The sequence below is a fragment of the Ranitomeya variabilis genome, chromosome 2 (assembly GCF_051348905.1).
Source record: "Ranitomeya variabilis isolate aRanVar5 chromosome 2, aRanVar5.hap1, whole genome shotgun sequence".
Lineage (NCBI taxonomy): Eukaryota > Metazoa > Chordata > Amphibia > Anura > Dendrobatidae > Ranitomeya > Ranitomeya variabilis.
Window position 1 is genome coordinate 103429881 of NC_135233.1, and position 26466 is coordinate 103456346.

Sequence of the window (26466 nt, forward strand, 5' to 3'; positions counted from 1 at the left end):
CCCTGAAGGGCGGATCCCCTCTCTCCGTAGTGCTGTCATGGGGGACCGAGAAAAAAATGTTTTTTTTTTAATTTACCAAATGGCTGCAATGAAACAGAGTGAAAAATTTAAAGGGGTCTGAATACTTTTCGTACCCACTGTATATTTGGTATATAATTTTTTCCTTTTTTCATTTCTTTTTCTTTATTTTAATTGAGTAAATGTGGCATGATTCAAATTTTTATATTTTTACAAACTTTTTCTTTATTTTGTAGCTTTTGAAGGGAACTGGAACCTGCAATCGTCTGATCACTTGTACTATATATTTCACTACCACAGTATTGCAGTATATAGTAAAAATCATGATCTCCTATTAATGATAGTCACAGGCCGGTTTTCTTAGAAGTTCCAGCATGGCAAGCATAGAAGTCCTCAGTAGACCCCGATCGCCATAGCAACCCATTGGCAGCTATCGATAATGCGCGAGGGAATTGATGGAAGTGTGGAACCTTATGCCCCCGAGGCCGTGTATTGCAAATGTCGATTTCAGAGTTTGACAGTAGCATTTATGGTGTTAAAAACAGCGGGTGAAGCCGAGCTCCACTCAGTGCTGTTACAGGCAGATGATGGCTAAATTATAGTCATCATCTGCCGGCAATAATGCAAGCTCCACTCCTGAGGCTGCTGCAAAGACTGGGAACCAACATAATGTAATAGTACATCATAGGTCCAGAAAGTGTTAATTCTGTGCAATGAGGCCTAATAAAATGTCAGGGTCTTTAACCCCATCCCGACCAATGACACAGCGTATGCGTCAGGAAAGTCGGTGCCAATCCAACCTGTGACGCAGCATATGCATCATCATTGGATCGCGGTCCTGCGGGTCGGGTGACCGGGTCACTGAAATGTCACCCGACCTGCAGGTACGTGAGGACCTCTAGTTGACCCCAGGGGGAGTGGCTTTGCCCCCCCGTGGCCACTATCGCTCCGGTGACCTCTGTTTCACCCCCCAGATCTGATTGGAGCTAGCATCCATGTGACGCTATCCCTCCAATCAGATGTGGAGGGGTGGAGTGAAATATGGCTGCCATCACTCTTCAGCTTCATCCCTTCCATAGAAGCTGGAGAGTGAGGTTCCTGCCTGCAGCCGCCGCCACCAGGTACTCCCCTCTGCTGCTCCCCGCCGTCCGATCCCCCCGCCAATCACCCCCCTGCCCCAGTGATCACCCTCCCCTGCTGCAGGCTCCTACATCTCCTCAGCCCCCGGTGATCACCCCCCTGCCCCAGTGATCACCCTGATCACCACCTGCCCCCCTGATCACTCCCCTGCTGCTGCCGGCTCCTGCATTTCCTCAGCCCCCCCAGCGCCTGACAGACCCCTGATCTGCCCTCTGCCTTGCTGATCTGCCCCCCGCCCCACTGATCTGCCCCCCGCCCCGGTGATCACCCCCCTGCCCCGGTGATCACCCCCTCCCACCCCAGCTTTCCCATTAGGGTTAGAGTTGGGCTAAAGTTAGGGTTAGGGTTGGGAGTTGGGACTAAAATTAGGGTTAGAGCTAAAGTTAGTGTTGGGATTAGGGGTGTGCTAGGGTTAGGTTTGTGGTTAGGGTTGGGATTAGGGTTAGGGGGTGTGTTGGGGTTAGGGTTGGAGTTAGAATTGGGGGGTTTCCACTGTTTAGGCACATAAGGAGCTCTCCAAACGCGACATGATGCCCGCGGACCACTCCATCAAAGTCTACATTTCAAAACGTCACTACTTCCTTTCCGAGCCCCAAATTGGACAACAACTTTTGGGGTCCAATTTCTCGTTACCCTTGTGAAAATAAAAAAAATTGCAGGCTAAAAAAAAATAATTTTTTGAGGAAAAAAAAAAAATATATATTTTCACGGCTCTGCGTTATAAACTTCTGTGAACCACTTAGGCGTTCAAAGTGCTCACCACACATCTAGATAAGTTGCTTTGGAGGTCTAGTTTCCAAAATGGGGTCACTTGTGGGGGAGCTCCAATGTTTAGGCACACAGGGGCTGTCCAAACGTGACATGGTGTCCGCTAACGATTGGAGATAACTATCCATTCAAAAAGTCAAATGGCACTCCTTCCCTTCCGAGCCCTGCCATGCATCCAAACAGTGGTTTATGACCACATATGAGGTATCGGTGTACTCAGGAGAAGTTACCCAACAAATTTTAAGATCCATTTTATCCTGTTGCCCATGCGAAAATGAAAATAATTGAGGCTAAAAGAAAATTTTTGTGAAAAAAGTACTTTTTCATTTTTACGGATCAATTTATGAAGCACCTGGGGGTTCAAAGTGCTCACTATGCATCTAGATAAGCTCCTTGGGGGGTCTAGTTTCCAAAATGGGGTCACTTGTGGGGGAGCTCCAATGTTTAGGCACACAGGGGCTCTCCAAACAAGACATGGTGTCCGCTAACGATTGGAGCTAATTTTTAATTCAAAAAGTCAAATGGCGCGCCTTCCCTTCCGAGCTCTGCCATGCGCCCAAACAGTGGTTTGCCCCCACATATGGGGTATCAGCATACTCGGCACAAATTGGACAACAACTTTTGGTGTCCACTTTCTCCTTTTACCCTTGGGAAAATAAAACAGTTGTTGCTAAGAGATCATTTTTGTGACTAATAAGTTAAATGTTCATTTTTTCCTTCCATGTTGCTTCTGCTGCTGTGAAATACCTGAAGGGTTAATAAACTTCTTGAATGTGGTTTTGAGCACCTTGAGGGGTGCAGTTTTTAGAATGGTGTCACTTTTGGGTATTTTTAGACTCAAACGGACTTCAAATGTGAGGTGGTCCCTAAAAAAAATGGTTTTGTAAATTTTGCTGTAAAAATGAGAAATCGCTTAACCCTTATATCTTCCTAACAAAAGATTTTGGTTTCCAAAATTGTGCTTATGTAAAGTAGACATGTGGGAAATGTTATTTATTAACTTTCTTGCATCACATAACTCTCTGGTTTAACAGAATAAAAATTCAAAATTTGAAAATTGCGAAATTTTCAAAATTTTTGCCAAATTTCCAATTTTTTTCACAAATAAATGCAAAAATTATGGACCTAAATTTACCACTATCATGAAGCCCAATATGTCACGAAAAAAAAATCAGAATCGCTAGGATCCGTTGAAGCGTTCCTGAGTTATTACCTCATAAAGGGACACTGGTCAGAATTGCAAAAAATGGCGAGGTCATTAAGGTCAAAATAGGCTGGGTCATGAAGGGGTTAAATGTCTTCACATTTGCTAAGAAAATAACGGCATATACAGAAATCAAAGGTAACATACAAAGAAGATAAGGAAATTGGGCAGATTCATCATTTGGGATTTATAGAAGTTCCTTTTTTGTCTTGTGGTATTCATTGTGTTTTTTGCGACAAATTCTTCAAACTAGCAAGTGGTTCAAGAATGCAATCCAAAAATCAAAAATGCTCTTTATTTTGGTCTTTAACTGGGTTTTGCATCTTTTCAGCATGAAAAGTCTCAAATACTTTGAAAAGTCACAGAAATGTGCCAAATTTAACCTCCTCCAGTGCCCTACTACAGACGGACTGGAGTATGATGCACCAAGAAAGGTTGCATTTCATGAATCTGTCTAAAACATCTGGATGAGCAAAGATGCGGAGGGAAAAAAAAAAGACAACTTAAAAAGTAGCAAGTTCACTTTACAGGTAGTTCAATGCTTTCGGCAAGAGCACTTGCAGAGCTCCTAATAACTCCAAGATCACTTTTCAGTAATAATATATGTGATATTTACCAGATCCTTGTATTCATTGTGGATCTCTGTGTACGACAACTTATTCTCTTCTTCGTCATCAAATACTGGAATCAGAAATGTTAAAAAAAAAAAAAAAGCTGTCAGCATGGTAGACCCATAAAATATAAACGGACAGTAGAGTACACAAACATTTATTCCCGGTCACAATCTGATCTGATTAGCATTCTAAAGGGAAAGTCAAAAAATCACAGTATTTCTGTCACGCTTTATTACCAACATCTTCCTAATAATTAACTTTTTTGTGCGACTTTCAACAGTGAAAAATCTTGAAGTATTGTATTTTTTTTTTTTTATCCTGGCCACTAGATAAGTCACAAAAGGCTGAAATTTCTGGCTCTCTGTGGCTCACTTGTCAGTTTGCTGTATGGTTGTTATCCTGGACCTGTCACTACAATACGAAATACATACATTTTTAAAGGGAACCTGTCAGCAGAATTATGCACAGTAACCTACAGACAGTGTCAGGTCGGCGCCGTTATACCGATTAAAATGACACCTTGGTTGATGAAATCCGTCTTGTGGTTGTTCTTTAATCTTTATTTTCAGTTTTGAGTTAATGATATGCTCGTGCTCCGGGGCGGCCTGTGGGGGTCCGCATGTGGTGCTCTGATTAGATATTCATAATGCAGACTGCTGACAGGTCACTGATCCCTCACTGACCCGCTCCCTAGTTTACATAATGAATATACCTCCCCTCTAACACTCTCGCACCCCTCCAATCTATTCTAAACTCTGCTGCCCGTCTAATCCACCTGTCCCCCCGCTATTCCCCGGCCTCTCCCCTCTGTCAATCCCTTCACTGGCTCCCCATTGCCCAGAGACTCCAGTACAAAACCCTAACCATGACGTACAAAGCCATCCACAACCTGTCTCCTCCATACATCTGTGACCTCGTCTCCCGGTACTTACCTACACGCAACCTCCGATCCTCACAAGATCTCCTTCTCTACTCCCCTCTTATCTCCTCTTCCCACAATCGCATACAAGATTTCTCTCTCGTATCACCCCTACTCTGGAACCCTCTACCACAACACATCAGACTCTCACCTACCATCGAAACCTTCAAAAAGAGCCTGAAGACCCACCTCTTCCGACAAGCCTACAACCTGCAGTAACCACCGATCAGCCAAACTGCTGCATGACCAGCTCTATCCTCACCTACTGTATACTCACCCATCCCTTGTAGATTGTGAGCCTTCACAGGCAGGGTCCTCTCTCCTCCTGTACCAGTTATGACTTGTATTGTTTAAGATTATTGTACTTGTTTTTATTATGTATACCCCTCCTCACATGTAAAGCGCCATGGAATACATGGCGCTATAACAATAAATAATAATAATAATAATAATAATAATAATATACGCACATATATATTTTTTTTTTAAAAACCTCTTCTGCAGGCAGGTGCCAGCCATGGCCCATGCGCTGCAGCATAATTGCATGTGTACTGTGTTAATAATAAGTGTGGTTGAGGTTATCCTGATCGTAAAAAAAAACATTTGAAAATGGCGCCCACCTGCGCAGTAGCAGCTATCAGTGTATATAGAGGTGGTACGATCGCTAATATTGAGCAGGCGCCATCTTGGAGGAGGAACATTTTTTAGCTCTAGCAAGATGGTGCTGCCGGCGCCTGTGCAGGCATTTTCAAATGGATTTTTTTTTACTACCAGGATAACCTCAACCACAGCATGCGATTATGTTGCAGCGCAGGTGCCACAGCCGGCACCTGCGTGCAGAAGGTTTTTTTTTCTCCAGTATGTACATATATTCATTATGTCAACTAGGGTGCAGGTCAGTGAGGGATCAGCAACCTGTCAGAAGTCATACTGGTCAATACCAAAGCAGAACACAACATAAAGCCCAGCCCAGAGGCCGCCCCGAAGCGCAAACATATTATTAACTGAAAACTGAAAATAAAGAATAAACAACCACAAGACGGATTTCATCAACCAAGAAATTATTTTATTCAGTATAAAAGGCGCCAACCTGACACTGTCTGTAGGTTACTGTGCGCAATCCTGCTGACAGGTTTCCTTTAAAGAGGCTGATGTACTTAGTTGAGCTATGTAATAATGTATGTCGTGTCTATTGTGAAATCTGGAGATACGTCCGCTATAGAGATTATTGAATAAAGAATATTTTTATCTAAGCTCCTGAGTCGCAGTGATCGCATTCAGGTGCCTGCTCAATCTTGCAGCAGGGCACATGGCGTCCCAGGGGTTGGCGACACCCCACGCAACTACGATCGCTGGGACTGACTGTTCAATTCTGAACAACCAATCGCCGCATTTTCTGTGTTTCAGGCAATGAACACTGATGTCCACCCAACAATCAGTGCTGTAAGAGCACCAATCATAGGCTTCACGGCATCACCAGGGCCAGCTGTGAATGGCGTTATCGGACGATGACATCGACTGCACAAATCAGAGTGCGCAGACGCCATCTGACCCCTTAGTGACCGCCCTACACTTCCTCATTCTAGTTGCGGACTTGTACAGGGTGGTCACTGTGCAGTTCTGAGCTCTGTGTCTGACCTTGTGGTGCCATAGACTATTTCAAGCCTGTGCCATCACTGCTGGTGTTCCTGCTGCTGCTAAAGAAATAAGATTTTCCCCATCTTTCCTAATCCACCCCTCCTTTCTGCCCAAATGTGTATGCTCATTATTTTCTAACTGGACCACTGTAGATGCAGTAGAAATTATGACGTTTTGGAGCCTGGTCCTTTTAGGGGCTGGGGTTAGTGAAGAAGTCAGAACTTCGGCAATGTTGGAGTGTTGATGTTTATAATCATTTACGGGCTATAACCCATAAATGATTTGAGTCAATCCAAAAAAAAATGCATTACAATGATAAAGCACAATGTCTTCCCCAAGATGACCCCAACTTTGACCATCTTTTGAAAGTATAGACGGTCACTGAGCCCTTCAGAAACAAGTTTGCTGAGGTGTACATTCCCCAAAGGGACATCTGTGTGGACGAGTCTCTAATACATTTCAAGGGGAGGGTCAAAACTGGCAATACCTGCCCAGGTATGGAATTATACTCCACAAGCTGTGAGTGAGTACCTCAAGGTACACCCACAGGTTTAGAGTTTATGAAGAGAAGGACATCCAGATTGAACCCTTTGTCCTGAGAGTGAGTGGGAAAATTGTGTGAGATTTGGTGCACCCACTGCTGGATCAAGGTTATCCCCTCTAGATAAATAACGTTTATACCAGCATCCCACTCTTGAGTCTTTCTCTGAATGAGCTAAAGCAGCATGCAATACTGTCTGCAAAAATCAGAGAGGCCTCCCTAAGACACTAATTGGGCAGCTGCTCAGAAAGAGTGAGAGCAGAGGCCAATGTGGCAAAAACATACTGGTGGTCAAGTACAAGAGCGATGTCCTTTTCTTGACCACCATATATGGTGATGGCAGCTCACCCATCACTGTACGAGGTATCTCTACACAGGTCACCAAATCAGACTGTGTACTGGGGTACAACAAGAACATGGGAAGAGTTGCTCTCTGATTAAGTCCTCCAGCTGTACAGTGCCATGAGAAATGCCATGGTTTGGTACAAGAAGCTGGTCGTATACATCTTACGGATATGCAAGATGTGCATGTACAACGCTTATGTGCTATCACGATGTGCAGGACAGACCAATACGTTGTACCTTCAGTTGTGTGGGGTAATGATCAGGGCCCGAAAGCACAAGGAAAGTCAAATATGCTATTGGATTTTTACAGGATGAAAAGGGGGAAAGTGGCCAAAAATTATGTTTGTTTTTACTTTTAAATTCCTATTTTGAATCTGTGTTTTCTAAGAAAGCAAATGTAACATCAACTGATCTTCACTGTGCCATTGAAGGAATAAAAGAAACCACACTATCGGTAAACAGAGAGATGGTGAGGGAACACAGCTAAATTAAATGATTTTAAATGTCCTGGTCCAAATGAATTACACCCTGGGCTATTGAAAGAGTTAGCAAATTAACAAATAGCAGAACCACGAGCCAGAATCTTTGAAAAATCCTGGAGAACAGTAGCAGTCCCAGAGATTTGGAGAAGAGCAAATGTTGGCCCACCTACAAAAAAGGAAAGATGGAGCCAGGAAATTACAGGCCAGTGAACCTTACTTTTATACCAGGAAAGATCTTTGAACAAATTATTAAACAGCATGTATGCAAGTACTTGGATAAGACTACATTATTAACCAGAGTCCGCATGGGTTTGTAGCAAACAAGTCATGCCAGACTAATCTATTTTCCTTCTATGATGGAATCACTGACTGGGTGAATCAGGGAAATGAAGTAGATATAGTATATCTCGACTTCAATAAGTATCATATACTATCCTTATTGAAAAAATGACCAAGTATGGGATTGATAAGGCTACAGTTAAAAGAGGATTCATAACTGGCTCAGTGATCGTACTCAAGGAGTGGTAATAGATGGTTGCACACTGGTTGGCCCCAGTGTTGTTCAACATTTTTGTAAATGATCTTGATAAGGGAACTGAAGGTAAACTAATCAAATTTGCAGAAGATGGAAAGCTAGGAGAGATAGCTAACTCCAGAGAAGACAGGGACATGATTTAGAAGGATCCAGATAAGCTTGAACAGTGGGCAGCGACTAATAGAATGGTATTTAACAGGGACATATGCAAGATTCTACATCTGGACAAGAAAATCTAAAATTGCATCTACAGAATGGGAGGAATAGAACTAAGCAACAACACGTGTGAAAAAAACTTGGGTATGCTAATAGATCACAGACTGCATGAGTCAACAGTGTGATGTGATACAACAGCAAAAAAGGCAAACAGTTCTAGGATGTATTAAGAGAAGCATAGAGACTAGATCACGTAACTTAATTATCCCCCTCTACTCCTCCTTGGTCTGGCCTCATCTGGAATACTACATCCTGTTCTGGGCACCACATTTAAAAAAAAGATATTGAAAGTTCAGAGAAGAGCTACCAGGATGGTGAATGGACGTCAAAGTATGACCTGCAAAAAAACAGTCAAAGGATCTGGGAATGTTTAGCTTGCAAAAAAGAAGGCTAAGAGGAGACTTTACAGCCGTCTACAAATATATGCAGGTAAGTCACAGTGTAAAGGGATCGTCATTATTCTCATTTGAACATGGCAACATGGGAAGCAATGGAATGAAACTGAAAAGGGAGAAGATACAGATTAAATATTAGAAAAAACTTTTTGACAGTGAGGGTGATCAATGAGTAGAACAGGCTGAAACGAGAGGTGGCGAGTTCTCTTTCAATGGAAGTCTTCAAACAGAGGCTGGACAGACATCTGAGATAGTTTAGTGAATCCTGCCTGCATTGAGCAGGGAGTTGGACACGATGACCCTTAAGGTTCCTGCCAACTCTTAACATTCTATGATTAATCTTTTGAAGTCAGGAAGGAGCAGGACCCAGTACTTCTGGCACTGAAGGTGCTTGTATTGTACCAGGCCAACATTTCCTGGGGAAATCCTTCAGGGTATTTGTCCACGGGCCGGATTACATCCGGATTACCTGCGGACTGAACGCTGCGTACAACCGCAGCATTCAACCCGCAGTGTCCAGATGTTACAGCATAGTGGAGGGGATTTTATGAAATCCCGTCTCCACTATGTATGCAAATACTCATCCGGTGGCCCGGCGTTTACTGACATGCGGAGCGTCTTTTTAGAATGCAGCATGTCTATTTACCTTTGAGTCGACGCTCCGTCGACGCAAGGAAAATAACAGGGTCCTATGTATGGGGTGCGGCGATTCCGAATGTGTGCAATGAATACATCTGGAATCACCGTGCGTACAGAAGGGGGCGGCGCTTTGGGCTGAGCGGTTTTTCCGCTCCGTCCAAAGCGCCGTCAATCCGGACAGTGGACACGCACCCTCAAACCACAAGGAAAGGAAGGTTGCAAAAAAATGGTGCCAAGTGTTTTACAGAACGGGGATATGCAATGACACTTAATGCGACACCTGCCCCGATAAAACTGGCCTGTGTATAAAAGAATGCTTCACACTGTACCACACATCCACGGACTACTAAATTCATTTCTGACTGGCATAACTCACTATGCCAACCTGATGCACTCTACACAACTTACGTATGCCGCTGCATTATACAATTTACATACCAGGAAACACTAGATCGGGGGGGGGGGGGGTCTAGTTTCCAAAATGGGGTCACTTGTGGGGGGTTTCTACTGTTTATACACATCATTTTGATTCTAGCCAATTTTCATTTTGAAAAAGCAGTGTTGCTTCCCTTTCGAGCCCTGCCGTGCATCCAAACAGTGGTTTTTCCCCCACATATGGGGTAACGGCGTACTCAGAGAAATTTTGGGGTCCATTTTATCCTGTTACCTTTGTGAAAATAAAAAAAAATTGGGTCTACACTCCCTGACAGAAGTTATGTCGCTTATCCATGTAAATAAAAGCTTATAACCTGAAGTTAAATTCATCCATTGGTTGTATAAATTATTCTTTTGAAAGCTGAAACTCTCCGAAATGTGGTTTAGGTTAAGAAAATAAATTGGCATCAACGCAGAAATATTGATCAGTTAATGGACACAGAATGGTCAGATTTTGGAAAGACAAAAGTTTTGTCGCCCGGTCATATAATGCACCCAATCCTAGTTTACATCCTCACCTGTGCTCAGTAAATGATCGGTTAATTAGTGTGTGTCTGTATAAAAAGAAACCGAGCACCCCAGACCTTCACTTGAACTGCAACTTGAGCTCTGACAACATGCCAAAAATCCACCCTGCGACCAAAGCCTGGATTATCAAGAGGCTGAAGACCAGATCCACTACAGAGGTGGCTGGCACCTTTAATGTGTCTTAGCATCAAGTACAAAGAATTAAAAAAAGATTTGAAGAGACTGGAGATGTGTTTGACAAGCCCAGGTCCGGCAGACCCCACAAGACAACTGCTCAGGAGGAACGTTTGTTGGTTAGAAAATCCAAAGCAAGCCCCTCTTCCACTGCAGCAGAGCTCCAACAGTTCTGGTCATCTTAAGTCCCTGTGTCAAGTAGAACAGTTTGTAGGATTCTGTCTCAAAATGACCTCCATGGTCGAATCAGTGCCCAGAAGCCAGCACTAAGCAAAAGGCAAATAAAAAACCGTGTGGCATTTGCAAAGTCCCAGAGCCTGCTAAACAGATGGACGCTGGAAAAGTGGCAGAAGGTGGATTTCTCTGATGAATCTTCAGTAGAATTACACCACAGCCGCCGCAAATACTGCAGGAGACCTACTGGAGTCCGTATGGATCCAAAATACACCCACAAAACAGTTAAATTTGGTGGTGGAAAGATCATGGTCTGGGGTTACATTCAGTATGGGGGTGTGCGAAACATTTGAAAGGTGGAAGGCAATATCAATAGCCTAAAATATCAAGAAGTATTTACTACCTCTTATATTCCAATTCATAAAAGGGGTCAAATTCTGCAGCAGGATGGTGTTCCATCTCATACATCCATCTCTACAACAAAGTTCCCCCAGGCAAAAAAGATCAAGGTGCTCAAGGACTGGCCAGCCCAGTCACCAGACATGAACATCATTGAGCATGTTTGGGGTAGGATGAAAGAGGAAGCTTGGAAGACAAAACCAAAGAATCTAGATGAACTCTGGGAGGCATGTAAGACTGCATTCTTTGCTATCCCTCATGACTTCATTAAGTATGAATCATTGTTGAACCGCATGGATGCAGTCCTTCAAGCTCATGAAAGTCACACAAAATATTAAATATGACTAATAGCACCACAACTTCATTCACCAATGTTATGCAACATATATTTGTATTTTAAGTTAATTATTTGTTTGAATATCACATTACTTTCTGTGGGCAACAAAACTTGTCTTGCCAAAATCTGACCATTCTGTGTCCATTAACTGATCAATATCTCTGCATTGATGCCAATTTATTTTCTTAACCTAATCCACATTTCGGAGGGTTTCAGCTTTCAAAAGAATAATTAAATTTTATGCAACCAATGGATGAATTTAACGTCCGGTTATAAGCTTTTATTTACATAACATGGATAAATAAGCGACATAACTTCTGTCAGGGAGTGTAAAATAAGATTTTTTTGTGAAAACAAAGTTAAATGTTAATTTTTTCCCACATTCCAGTAATTCATGTGAAGCGCTTGAAGGGGTAATCCACAGTCAAGAAGTTTTTTGAGCACCTTGAGGGGTGCAGTTTTTGGTGTCACTTATGTGCATTTTCTGTCATATAGGCCCCTCAAAGTCACTTCAAATGTGATGTGGTCCCTAAAAAAATGGTCTTGTAAATGCTGTTGTAAAAAATGAGAAATTGCTGGTTAACTTTTCTCCCCTTTTAACTTCCTAGCAAAAAAACGTTGTTTCAAAAATTGTGCTGATGTAAAGTAGACATGTGGGAAATGTTATTTATTAACTATTTTATGTGACATATTTCTCTGATTTAAGGGCATAAAAATTCAAAGCTAGAAAAATTGCCAAATTTTCCCCAAAGTTCAATTTTTATCACAAATAAACAAGTCATATCGAAGAAATGTTATATTGTCATGAGTACAATATGTCACAAAAAACAAGCTCAGAATCAGTGGGATCCATTGAACCGTTCCAGAGTTATTACCACACAAAGTGACACTGGTCAGATTTGTAATATTTGGCCTGGTCATGAAGGTGAAAACAGGCTTAGGTTATGTGCACACGTTGCAGATTTTGATGCGGATCCGCAGTGTTTTTGGACACGCAGAATGGCATCAAATCCGCAGTGTAGTGCACAAGCAATAATAGTCAATGTGAAATTGACATTTGGTGTGCACATGCTGCGGAAAAAAATTTGAGGAATCACAGCTTTTTTTTTCCGCAGCATGTCAATTCTTTTTGCGGATCTGCAGCGTTTCCGCATCCATTGACTTCCATTGTGTCAGGGCAATCCGCAGCAAAACCGCAGGTTTAAAAAAGATCTGCGGTTTTGCTGCGGATGTGCCTGCGAGAAACTCTGCAGATCGGGAGGAGGAAGTGTGTGGGCGGATACTGTGTGTGTGGGTGGAGAATGTGTGTGTGTGCAGAGAAGATGTGCGGGGCTGTGTGTGTCTGTGTGTGTGCGCTGGGCTGTGTGTGTCTGTGTGGGGCTGTGTGTGTGTGTCAGGCATTTTCCAATGGGACTACTAGTCCCATGCGGCTATGCCTGCTACAGTGACAGCTAGCCGGATGATGGGACAGTAGTAGTCCCATCATCCGGCTACTGTGTTCAAGTGTAGAAAAAAACAAACAAAAAAAACACATACACATATAGACATACAGTACATACAACATACAGTATATACTCACCATACAGCTAATCCCCAAAGTTCTTGATCACCCGTAAAAAAAATAAAAATAATAAACAAACAGTATACTCCCTGATGCAATGTAATCCATGTAATAATGAGTCTCCCATAACGATCTCCCGTAGTGAGCTGTCACATCGGCAGATGCTACCGCTCTCCAGGGGCTCCGGTGTTGTGAATTCTGTTCTCGAGCTCCCTCCTGTGGTTATGAATGGTACTTCGGTGAGTTCTGTTCATGGACTCCCTCTTGTGGCTGAGTGGAGCTGCTGGTTCTGAGATTCCTTCTCCAGCTGATCTCGTTCAGGCCTTGGCTGGCTGCTCTATTTAACTACACTCAGATCTTTACTTGATGCCAGCTGTCAATGTCCTAGTACTGGTTCAGTTCTTTTGGATCTTTCAGATGACCTGTCTATCTCAGCAAAAGCTAAGTCCCTGCTAGCTTATTTGTTACCACTGTGTTTTTGTCCAGCTTGCTATTATGATTTAATCTTATTAGCTGGAAGCTCTGGGATGCAGAGTGGCACCACCGCGCCGTGAGTCGGTGCGGTGGTTTCTTTTGCACACTCTGCGTGGTTTTTTGTTAGTTTTTTATGCTGACCGCAAAGATACCTTTTCTATCCTCTGTCTGTTTAGTTAGTCTGGCCTCCTATGCTGAAATCTATTTCATTCCTGTGTTTGTGACTTCCATCTTAACTCACAGTCAATATATGTGGGGGCTGCCTATTTCTTTGGGGAATTTCTCTGAGGCAAGGTAGGCAGAATTTTCTATCTTTAGGGGTAGTTAGCTCTTAGGCTGTGAAGAGGCATCTAGGCAGAGTCAGGAACGCTCCACGGCTATTTCTAGTTGTTGTGATAGGATTAGGGGTTGCGGTCAGCAGAGCTCCCACTTCCCAGAGCTCGTCCTGTATTGCTAGTTTGCTCATCTGGTCATTTCTAGTGCTCCTAACCACCAGCCAAACATAACAGTACAGCTGGCCAACAAAGTGTTAATGCATCTCAATAGAGGGATAAGAGAAGTTCTGAGACCATTTTTTTTTCTCTGCAGTGTGTTTTGTATTTCTTTTCCCCTTAACCTCTGGGTGGTTCAGGACACAGGTGTAGATATGGACATTCAAGGTCTGTCCTCTTGTGTGGATCAACTCACTGCACGGGTACAAAGCATACAAGATTATGTAGTTCAGAACCCGATGTTAGAACCCAGAATTCCAATTCCTGATTTGTTTTCTGGGGATAGATCTAAGTTCCTGAATTTCAAAAATAATTGTAGACTGTTTTTTGCTTTGAAACCCCGCTCCTCTGGTGACCCCATTCAGCAAGTAAAAATCATTATTTCTTTGCTACGTGGCGACCCTCAAGACTGGGCATTTTCCCTTGCGCCAGGAGATCCTGCATTGCGTAATGTAGATGCGTTTTTTCTGGCGCTTGGATTGCTTTATGATGAACCAGATTCAGTGGATCAGGCAGAGAAAATTTTGCTGGCTTTGTGTCAGGGTCAGGATGAAGCGGAGGTATATTGTCAGAAGTTCAGAAAGTGGTCTGTGCTTACTCAGTGGAATGAGTGTGCCCTGGCTGCAATTTTCAGAAAGGGTCTTTCTGAAGCCCTTAAGGATGTTATGGTGGGATTCCCCACGCCTGCTGGTCTGAATGAGTCTATGTCCTTGGCCACTTAGATCGATCGACGCTTACGTGAGCGCAAAAATGTGCACCATTTGGCGGTGTTAGCAGAAGCTTGAGCCTATGCAATGTGATAGGACCTTGACCAGAGCTGAACGGCAAGAATACAGACGTCAGAATGGGCTGTGTTTTTACTGTGGTGACTCCACTCATGCTATCTCTGATTGTCCTAAGCGCACTAAACGGTTCGCTAGGTCTGCCACCATTGGTACTGTACAGCCAAAATTTATTTTGTCCGTTACTCTGATTTGCTCTTTGTCATCCTATTCTGTTATGGCATTTGTGGATTCAGGCGCTGCCCTGAATTTGATGGACTTGGAGTTTGCCAGGCGCTGTGGTTTTTTCTTGGAGCCCTTGCAGTATCCTATTCCATTGAGAGGAATTGATGCTACACCTTTGGCCAAGAATAAGCCTCAGTACTGGACTCAATTGACCGTGTGCATGGCTCCTGCACATCAGGAGGATATTCACTTTTTGGTGTTGCATAATCTGCATGATGTGGTCGTTTTGGGTTTGCCATGGCTACAGGTCCATAATCCTGTATTGGATTGGAAATCAATGTCTGTATCCAGTTGGGGTTGTCAAGGGGTACATGGGGATGTCCCATTGTTGTCTATTTCGTCTTCCCATCCTTCTGAAGTCCCTGAGTTCTTGTCAGATTACCGGGATGTATTTGATGAGCCCAAATCCAGTGCCCTACCTCCTCATAGGGATTGCGATTGTGCTATTAATTTGATTCCTGGTAGTAAGTTTCCGAAGGGTCGACTGTTCAATTTATCTGTGCCAGAACACGCTGCAATGCGGAGTTATATAAAGGAGTCCTTGGAGAAAGGGCATATTCGCCCGTCGTCGTCACCGTTGGGAGCAGGGTTCTTTTTTGTGGCCAAGAAGGATGGTTCTCTGAGACCTTGTATAGATTACCGCCTTCTTAATAAAATCACCGTCAAATTTCAGTACCCTTTGCCGCTACTGTCTGATGAATGGAAAACAACATTTAATACGCCCGAGGGCCATTTTGAGTACTTGGTGATGCCATTAGGGCTTTCTAATGCTCCATCTGTGTTTCAGTCCTTTATGCATGACATCTTCCGAAAGTATCTGGATAGATTCATGATTGTATATTTGGATGATATTTTGGTCTTTTCGGACGATTGGGAGTCTCATGTGAAGCAGGTCAGAATGGTGTTCCAGGTCCTTCGTGCTCATTCCTTGTTTGTGAAGAGTTCTAAATGCCTCTTTGGAGTTCAGAAGGTTTCATTTTTGGGCTTCATTTTTTCCCCTTCTACTATCGAGATGGACCCTGTTAAAGTTCAGGCCATTTATGATTGGACTCAGCCTACTTCTGTGAAGAGCCTTCAGAAATTTCTGGGCTTTGCTAATTTTTACCGTCGCTTCATCGCTAATTTTTCTAGTGTTGTTAAACCATTGACTGATTTGACCAAGTAAGGTGCTGATGTGGTCAATTGGTCCTCTGCGGCCATTGAGGCTTTTCAGGAGCTGAAGCGTCGTTTTTCTTCTGCCCCTGTGTTGTGTCAGCCAGATGTTTCGCTCCCGTTTCAGGTCGAGGTGGATGCTTCTGAGATTGGAGCAGGGGCTGTTTTGTCTCAAAGAGGTTCTGATGGCTCTGTGATGAAACCATGTGCTTTCTTTTCTAGAAAGTTTTCGCCTGCTGAGCGCAATTATGATGTGGGTAATCGAGAGTTGTTGGCTATGAAGTGGGCGTTCGAGGAGTGGCGACATTGGCTTGAAGGAGCCAAACATCGCGTGGTGGTCTTGACGGATCACAAGAATCTGACTTATCTCGAGTCTGCCAAGCGGTTGAATCCTAGACAGGCTCGATGGTCGCTGTTTTTCTCCCGCTTCAATTTTGTGGTTTCGTACCTTCCGGGTTCTAAGAATGTGAAGGCTGATGCCCTTTCAAGGAGTTTTGTGCCTGATTCTCCGGGAGTTCCTGAGCCGGCTGGTATTCTCAAAGAGGGGGTAATTTTGTCTGCCATCTCCCCTGATTTGCGGCGGGTGCTGCAGGAGTTTCAGGCTGATAGACCTGACCGTTGCCCAGCGGAGAAGCTGTTTGTCCCTGATAGATGGACTAGTAGAGTTATCTCTGAGGTTCATTGTTCGGTGTTGGCTGGTCATCCTGGAATCTTTGGTACCAGAGATTTGGTGGCTAGATCCTTTTGGTGGCCTTCCTTGTCACGAGTTGTGCGTTCTTTTGTGCAGTCCGGTGGGACTTGTGCTCGGGCTAAGCCCTGCTGTTCTCGTGCCAGTGGGTTGCTTTTGCCCTTGCCAGTCCCGAAAAGGCCCTGGATGCATATTTCCATGGATTTTATTTCGGATCTCCCTGTCTCTCAGAGGATGTCAGTTATCTGGGTGGTTTGTGATCGCTTCTCTAAGATGGTCCATTTGGTACCTTTGCCTAAATTGCCTTCCTCCTCTGATTTGGTTCCATTGTTTTTCCAGCATGTGGTTCGTTTACATGGCATTCCGGAGAACATCGTGTCGGACAGAGGTTACCAGTTTGTTTCAAGATTTTGGCGGTCCTTTTGTGCTAAGATGGGCATTGATTTGTCTTTTGCTTCAGCTTTCCATCCTCAGACAAATGGCCAAACCGAACGAACCAATCAGACTTTGGAAACATATCTGAGATGCTTTGTTTCTGCTGATCAGGACAATTGGGTGTCCTTCTTGCCTTTGGCTGAGTTCGCCCTTAATAATCAGGCCAGCTCGGCCACTTTGGTTTCACCCTTTTTCTGTAATTCTGGTTTCCACCCTCGTTTTTCTTCAGGGCAGGTTGAGCCTTCGGACTGTCCTGGTGTGAATTCCGTGGTGGACAGGTTGCAGCAAATTTGGACTCACGTAGTGGACAATTTGACATTGTCCCAGGAGAAGGCTCAACGTTTCGCTAACCGCCGTCGCTGTGTTGGTCCCCGACTTCGTGTTGGGGATTTGGTTTGGTTGTCGTCTCGTTTTGTTCCTATGAAGGTTTCGTCTCCTAAGTTTAAGCCTCGTTTCATTGGTCCTTATAAGATTTCTGAAATTATTAATCCTGTGTCATTTCGTTTGGACCTTCCAGCTTCTTTCGCCATCCATAATGTGTTCCATAGGTCGTTGTTGCGGAGATATGTGGCTCCTATGGTTCCCTCCGTTGATCCTCCTGCCCCGGTGTTGGTTGAGGTGGAGTTGGAGTATGTGGTGGAGAAGATTTTGGATTCTCGTATTTCGAGACGGAAACTTCAGTATCTAGTCAAGTGGAAAGGTTATGGTCAGGAGGATAATTCCTGGGTAGTTGCCTCTGATGTACATGCTGCCGATCTTGTTCGTGCCTTTCATTTGGCTCGTCCGGAGCGGCCTGGAGGCTCTGGTGAGGGTTCGGTGACCCCTCCTCAAGGGGGGGTACTGTTGTGAATTCTGTTCTCGAGCTCCCTCCTGTGGTTATGAATGGTACTTCGGTGAGTTCTGTTCATGGACTCCCTCTGGTGGCTGAGTGGAGCTGCTGGTTCTTAGATTCCTTCTCCAGCTGATCTCGTTCAGGCCTTGGCTGGCTGCTCTATTTAACTACACTCAGATCTTTACTTGATGCCAGCTGTCAATGTCCTAGTACTGGTTCAGTTCTTTTGGATCTTTCAGATGACCTGTCTATCTCAGCAAAAGCTAAGTCCCTGCTAGCTTATTTGTTACCACTGTGTTTTTGTCCAGCTTGCTATTATGATTTAATCTTATTAGCTGGAAGCTCTGGGATGCAGAGTGGCACCACCGCGCCGTGAGTCGGTGGTTTCTTTTGCACACTCTGCGTGGTTTTTTGTTAGTTTTTTATGCTGACCGCAAAGATACCTTTTCTATCCTCTGTCTGTTTAGTTAGTCTGGCCTCCTATGCTGAAATCTATTTCATTCCTGTGTTTGTGACTTCCATCTTAACTCACAGTCAATATATGTGGGGGCTGCCTATTTCTTTGGGGAATTTCTCTTTATGGGTAGTTAGCTCTTAGGCTGTGAAGAGGCGTCTAGGCAGAGTCAGGAACGCTCCACGGCTATTTCTAGTTGTTGTGATAGGATTAGGGGTTGCGGTCAGCAGAGCTCCCACTTCCCAGAGCTCGTCCTGTATTGCTAGTTTGCTCATCTGGTCATTTCTAGTGCTCCTAACCACCAGCCAAACATAACACTCCGGGATACAATGACGGAAGGTATCCCTCTGCCACTGTGAGTACAGTATAGTTCATACTGTCACTTGCAGCACCGCTGCGTGGGACAATTCTCACGCAGCAGTGCTGTAAAGTGAGAGGCCATTGTACCCAGTGATAACACAGGAGCCACTGCAGCTCCCCCCCACACACAGTATAGTGCAGATTCCCCCAATACACAGTACAGTGCAGCTCCCATCAACACACAGTACAGTGCAGCTCCCCATCAACACAGTATAGTGCAGGTGCAGCTCCCCAAAACACAGTATAGTGCAGACATACACACACTCACTCACTCCTCCTCGTTCCCCGCGCTGCTCTTGGCTCTGCTGCTCCGGTCTCATTGGCTCCACTCCTAATACAGACCGGCGCATGATGAAGTGACGTCATCGCGCGCCGGCTGAGTCACAAGCAGAGGGGAAGTGATGGGAGAGGGAGCATCTGGCGCTCTCTCCTCCATCACTGATTTTCAACTGTATCGGCGTCTATGATGGGGCGGCGACGGGCCACAGAGCGGTCGTCCACATGCACCTCTGCAGAATTAAAGAACCCGCGGCCAATAAAAGTGGCTGCACGGACATTCCCCATCCCTGCTGTAAAGGCTCAAATGGATTTTTGGTCAATGCTTTCAGTACTAAGTTTAAATCCCATGAGGGAATCTCTGGAATTGGGACTGGCCTGGATCTATCACAGGATTTTATAAACCTTGATACCCACTTATTAGCCGTGAGATTATAGCTGTATAATGTACCCAAGGCTGAATCCTCAAACTTGAGGGTAATAGTAGCCAACTCCAGCTCAAACCCCTCTGAAAGAACTCTAAGATGGAACCGACTGGAGCCTTCTTTCCTAAAGCTGTCCCTGAAAATTCCAGACATTTTGTCCACGTCCTGCTGTAAATTTTTGGTGTTAAAGGCTTTCTGCTCTTTAGCAAAGTGGAGACTAACCCTAAGAAAAAAAAAACCTTTCCGACTAAACACTGCCCTCTCACATTCATTGCTGCTACAAGGAAGCCCTTCACTTGAGTGTGGCATACTGGACCCTGAGTGACAAGGTCTGAGATCTCTGGCAGGATCCATGGATCTGACATTGACATTATCCTTAATAGGGAAAACCATGGTATTCTTGGCCAGAAAGGTGCAATCAGAATCACTCTCGCCTGATCCTCCGTGATCTTCTTCTAGACTGCTGGGATCATAGCTATGGGAGGAAAGGTATAGGCAATCATGATGTTCCAAGGGATGTGAAGGGCATCTACTGCATAAGGGTTTTCCCTTGAGTTCAGTGAACAACATTTTTTCACCTTCCTGTTCTGTTTGTCGGCAAACAAGTCTATTTCTGGCAACCCCCACAAGTGAACTATCTGCTGAAACATCTGGGAGTTTAGGCTCTATTCCCCATGTTTCAGTCTCGTGCAGACTAGGCAGTCTCCCTTGGTGTTATATGCCCCTTTATGTGCAGCGCTGTTAGGGACAGAAAGTCTTGCTCTGGCAGCTGGAAGAGTTTGTCTGCTGCTTTCATTAGGGAGTGGGACCTTGTTCCCCATGGTGGTGGATATACGTCACTGTAGCTCGGTTCTCTGACTGGACACGGACATAGTGAGCAAGGAGGAAAGAAAGCCATTTAGAGCTCTTTCAACAGCCCCTACTCTTTCAGGTTTGACGATTGACCCCTCTCGGAAAGTGACTGCGAATTGTGTGATCTTTCAGGTGTTCCCCCCCACCTGAATTGCTCGCATCGGTTGTGATCATGTCACTCACTGGCTTTATCTATCTGACCCCTGATGTTAGGTTTGCCCTGTCTGTCCACCACCAGAGGGAGTTTCAGGTTTCTAAAGTTCCACCTTCTCTTCTAAATATCCTTTTAGCAACCTCTGTGTAGACAAAATTTACCACTGAAGCTGCCTCATGTGGAGCTGAGCCCACATCAACCCCTGGGATGCAGGATGTTAGAGTTCCTAACAGGAACATTGCCTTATTTAGGGTCATTTTTGGAACTTCAATTGCTGTGAGGCAAGGTCTACTACCTTGTCTATTCTGTTTTCAAAAGACAAATCTGAAGTTTGGAGTTTAGAATGAGGCCCATGAATGATTGTATTCTTGTGTTTAAAATCCAGCCAAGAACTTCTAAGATGACTCTTACATCTTCCAGTTGTGTTGCACAGCGCTCCTCTGATTTCCCCACTATCAGGAAGTCATTTAGGTAAGGAACAGTAATGGTGTTACAGACACGAAGGTAGACAATCACCTTGGCTATTACTTTGGTGAAGATTCTTGGAGCCACTGACAGACTGGCAACTCTCAGGCACTTTTGATGATCTAGATGAATCTGAATGTGATAATAAGCATCCTTTAAGTCAATGACCACCATGACACAATCGTGAAACAGTAGCTTTATGGCCGTGCTTACCGATTCCATTTTGAAGGTCTGATTTTTTATCCACTGGTTAGGTTCTTCAGATTGATGACAGTTCTGAATGAACGGTCTGTTTTTGTTTTAATTTAAAAAAAAAAGGGGGGGGGGAATAAACCCCCCTGTGGCGGTTAGAGATATGCAACAAATCTTATTAAAGTGCAAAAAGGAGAAAACTGGGAGCAGATAGGTATAAATATAATATGATGGCCATCCTTTCAGCGGGCGAAACGCGCGTCGGGGGTTGCGTCTTGTGGATCCCACCCGGTGTGCCCTGCATTGGAGATTCCTCTTTGGGTAAGTGCTGCTAGCTAAATACCTTTCCAACCGCCACATGGCGTCTTTATGCTACTATTGCTTTGGATATACAGCAGCATACCCTTTATACACTGTATGTTAGCATGTGGTGATCTCCTCTAACAGCGCACACCGGGGGTGTCTCCCTCCTTTTATTCCCATCCTTGGGCATTCTATGCGTTGCTAATATGTTTTTATGTATCTTGCTATCAAGCATGTAACTTGTGTGTTATCTAATAAAGTACTTTGTATTATATTTATACCTATCTGCTCCCAGTTTTCTCCTTTTTGCATGTTATTCATGGAGTTGGTTTTGCTTTAGGCAGGGGGTAGTTTTGCACTATTTTGTGCTTTCACCCCCATCTGTGTATCTGATATGTTGCCTGGTTTTGTTATCAAATCTTATTAAAGGTACCGTTACACTAAACGACTTACCAACGATCACGACCAGCGATACGCAGGGCCGCGCTAGTAACCCGATATTTACCCTGGTTACCATTGTAAAAGTTAAAAAAAAAAAACCACATACTCACATTCCGATGTCTGTCACATCCCCCGCCGTCAGCTTCTTGCACTGACTGTGTCAGCGCCGGCCGTAAAGCAGAGCACAGCGGTGACATCACCGCTGTGCTCTTCTTTACGGCCGGCACTGACAGTCAGTGCGGGAAGCTGACGGCGGGGGATGTGACAGACATCGGAATGTGAGTATGTAGTGGTTTTTTTTTTTTAAACTTTTACAATGGTAACCAGGGTAAATATCGGGTTACTAAGCGCGGCCCTGCGCTTAGTAACCCGATGTTTACCCTGGTTACAAGTGAACACATCGCTGGATCGGCGACACACACGCCGATCCAGCGATGACAGCGGGTGATCAGCGACCAAAAAAAGGTCCTGATCATTCCCTACGACCAACGATCTCCCAGCAGGGGCCTGATCGTTGGTCGCTGTCACACATAACGAGATTGTTAGCGGGATCGTTGCTACGTCACAAAAAAGCGTGACGTTGCAACGATATCGTTAATGAAATCGTTATGTGTGAAGGTATCTTAAGTCTCTGCCGCCCCCACGTACACTGGAGCCCACTGTGAACGGTGCTTCCAGAGACCTGAAGTCCAGGGCCACAGTCATGTAGCCTTCTTTCCCAAATGCCGTGATATGGCTGGATAAGACTTTTACCTTCTATCATCACCGCAGGAATTCAGTACAAGGTTTCGCTCAAGGACAGGAAACCAACTGATGCGGGGGAATGATGTCATCCTTTTATTCCGTAGGTTTCTGTCTTTGGTGGGCCGATCCCTTTCTCAGGTGTGCTATCATGGGTGAAGGGAACGTATGAACAGCTCCATAGATTATACTGAGTATGTGTTCTATCAAGGATATCGGAGTAAGGCCTAAATTGACAACTGGTTGTTATCACTTGGGTGTCCGTCCTGCACACTCTGACATTGTCCAATCACTGCTAACATTGTCCGGCTGTGTGGTAGATTGGATTCGAACTCAGAAAACTTCAGCTACTCCCAGCGTACAGCACATCTCGAGTGGGTCGCCATTATTAATTTTTATCACTTTGGGACCAGAGCACTGAGGACACATTACCCAATCAGGCATTACACGGCGCTCACAACATCTCCGCTATAAGATATTAACCGGTTCATGCTCTGCAGCCACTCTTTACTCTTCCTGATAAAGGGGACCCCCATATTTCCTCTGTGTGACCAAATTGTCCCCTGTTAATAACCCATTCAAATGCCACATGATAATGATCCAGCATCATAAATTACGGCACTTGGTCCCGGGCTTTAATCACATATCATTGTAAGTTTTCAGCACAGAATTAGGTCAGCACCCAAAAGCAGTTGTTACCAGGTATTACGGCTTCTGCGGTCTCCTTTACTGTGCACTGAGCTCTCGGTGAGCGTTATGTAGTGTACAGAAGCATCAGTAATGCCGGAGACCTATGACCACTGGACATCTGCTCGCCAGCTCTGCCAGTGACGTGGGGCTGGTTTACCTTGTGACTAGGGTCATATGGATGCCTTAGCTACAATGGAAAAATGCACAACAAGGACAAAGAAAGAAATAGAAAAAATGAGTTGTCCCAGAGATCTTTATGATGCTCAGGGAGTCGAAAAAAGGAAAAGTAAACAAAAGTTACAGACACACAAATGTAAGGACCTAAAACTAAAGAGATTCTTTTTTTTTTTTTTTTTTAAACAATAATAAAAAAAGACAAAAGTGGAAAAAGGAGCATGGGTTCGGCGAACACGGAGCATGGGGTGGGTGATCAGGGCGCATAGGGTCGGCGATCACGGAGCATGGGGTTAGTGAATACGGTGCATGGGGTCGGCGAACACGGAGCATGGGGTGGGTGATCACGGCGCATGGGGTCGGCGATCACGGAGCATGGGGTTAGTGAATACGGCACATGGGGTCGGCAAACACGGAGCATGGGGTTGGTGAATACGGTGCATGGGGTCGGCGAACACAGCGCATGGGATTGGCGAACACGGAGCATGGGGTTAGTGAATACGGCGCATGGGTTCGGCTAAGGCTACTTTCACACTAGCGTCGGGAACAACCCGTCGCTGTGCGTCGGGCCAACGTTCCCGACGCTAGCGTGGTCTCCGCCGCACAACGGGGGCAGCGGATGCATTTTTCCCACGCATCCGCTGCCCCATTGTGAGGTGCGGGGAGGTGGGGGCGGAGTTCTGGCCGCGCATGCGCGGTTGGAAAAAGCGGACCGTCGGGAGCAAAAAACGTTACATGTAACATTTTTTTCTCCTGACGGTCCGCTACCACACGCCCAAGCGTCGCAAAACGGACGCAACGTTTGGCAATGCGTCGCAAATGCGTCGCTAATGTTAGTCTATGACGAAAAACCGTATCCAGCAAGAACTTTTGCTGGATGCGTATTTTCGACAAAATGACGCATTTGCGACGTATTGCAGTTAACGCTAGTGTGAAAGTAGCCTAACACGGAGCATGGGGTTGGCGATTATGGCGCATGGGGTTAGTGAATGCACGTTTGGTGGTTGTTCCCACTTACAAGCTCAAGGACTAGAGAGGGTTCACTTACTTTCCCGTGTCACCGCCCACACCCCCGCACAGCGCTGTACACCGGGCACACAGCTGTATTCAGGCACAGATTACAGCAATGCATGACGGGAGAGGGGCGCCCGGTACCTGAGCATTTGTGTTCTATGAAGCCGCTGACTGGCGCAGTCCAGGCCGGGCAGCCGAGGAAGGCCAGCACGCTCTCCAGCACCCACTCTGCGTCCTCGGCCATCGGGAGCCGCTCTCCGGCCGCACACACCGGCCACCTCCTCTGGGTCTCGGCTGCGTCGTTAGAGTCAGGACCCCGGATGGAGTGTGAGGGGCCGTGCGCGCGCAGGGGCTGAGGGCGGAGGCGTCTCCTGGACAACCGGCGTCACGGCGAACGCTAAACAGTCGGGAGCGCGCGTCCTGCACGGTGAACGGCTCCGCCTGAGGATGTGGGAGACCTGAGCGTGTCATCAGGTGATAATATGGGAAGTCTCCGCTCTGCTGCATCCGTGCACCGTGCAATACAGCTGCTCGCATGAAGTGCCGCAAAAATGCTTGTAAAATAACAGTAAAGGGAACCTGTCACCCCCAAACTCGAGGGTGAGCTAAGCCCACTGCCATCTGGTTCTTATCTACAGCATTCTGGAATGTCTGATGCCCCGATGTATCCTGAAAGATGAGAAAAACAGGTTAGATTATACTCACCCGGGGCGGTCCCGGTACGATGGCCGTCGCGGTCCGGTCCGGGGCCTCCCATCTTCTTACGATGACGTCCTTTTCTTGTCTTCACGCTGCGGCTCCGGCGCAGGCGCACTTTGTCTGTCCTGTTGAGGGCCTCTCTGACCTTTCCAGCGCCTGCGCACTGCAGTACTTTGCTCTGCCCTCAACAGGGTAGACAAAGTACGCCGGAGCCGCAGCGTGAAGACAAGAAGAGGACGTCATCGTAGGAAGATGGGAGGCCCCGGACCGGACCGCAACGCCCATCGGACCAAAACTGGACCGGGACCACCCCTGGGTAAGTATAATCTAACCTCTTTTTCTCATCTTTCAGGATACAGAATGCTGTAGATAAGCCCCTGATACCGGTGGGCTTAGCTCACCTTCGATTTTGGGGGTGACAGGTTCCCTTTAATGTGTCCCGGGGCCTGCAGACATCTGTGCGGCCACCAAAGAGAAGCCATTTATGTGACTGGACTTAATTTTCTTCTGTAGAAACTTTTCCAAAAACCCACGGTGCCTAAACACATCTGTACGGGGTCTCTTTCTCATATTCTGTCGGGATTTTATGGGATCATGTGCTGGCACCTGACAACTGCTCAGTGTGTATGGGGCTGAGACAGCGGAGAATGCACCACAGAGACAGCGGAGGACGCAACACTGAGATGGCGGAGAATGCAGCACGGAGACGGTGGAGGATGCCGCACAGAGACGGCGGAGGGTGCAGCACGGAGACAGTGGAGGATGCAGCACGGAGATGGCGGAGGATGCAGCACAGAGACGGCGGAGGGTGCAGCACGGAGATGGCGGAGGATGCAGCACGAAGATGGCGGAGGATGCAGCACAGAGACGGCGGAGGGTGCAGCACGGAGATGGTGGAGGATGCAGCACGGAGATGGTGGAGGATGCAGCACAGAGACAGCGGAGGATGCAGCACGGAGATGGTGGAGGGTGCAGCACAGCGGAGGGTGCAGCACGGAGACGGTGGAGGATGCAGCACGGAGATGGTAGAGGATGCAGCGCAGAGACGGCGGAGTGTGCAGCATGGAGATGGCGGAGGACGCAAC

At 45.7% G+C, this 26466-nt stretch overlaps 1 protein-coding gene across 1 annotated transcript in view; it reads right to left on the reverse strand.

Annotated features, from left to right (window-relative positions):
- CFAP36 (cilia and flagella associated protein 36) overlaps positions 1-25061 on the reverse strand; it is a 67709-nt gene extending 42648 nt beyond the window's left edge. Inside the window, exons 1-2 of the mRNA XM_077282775.1 lie at positions 24824-25061; positions 3747-3811 (exon numbers count right to left, since the gene is read on the reverse strand). Coding sequence (XP_077138890.1) covers positions 3747-3811; positions 24824-24926 — 168 coding nt within the window. The 5' untranslated portion in view covers positions 24927-25061. The remainder of the gene's footprint in view (positions 1-3746; positions 3812-24823) is intronic.
- Between the last annotated feature and the right edge of the window lie 1405 nt (positions 25062-26466).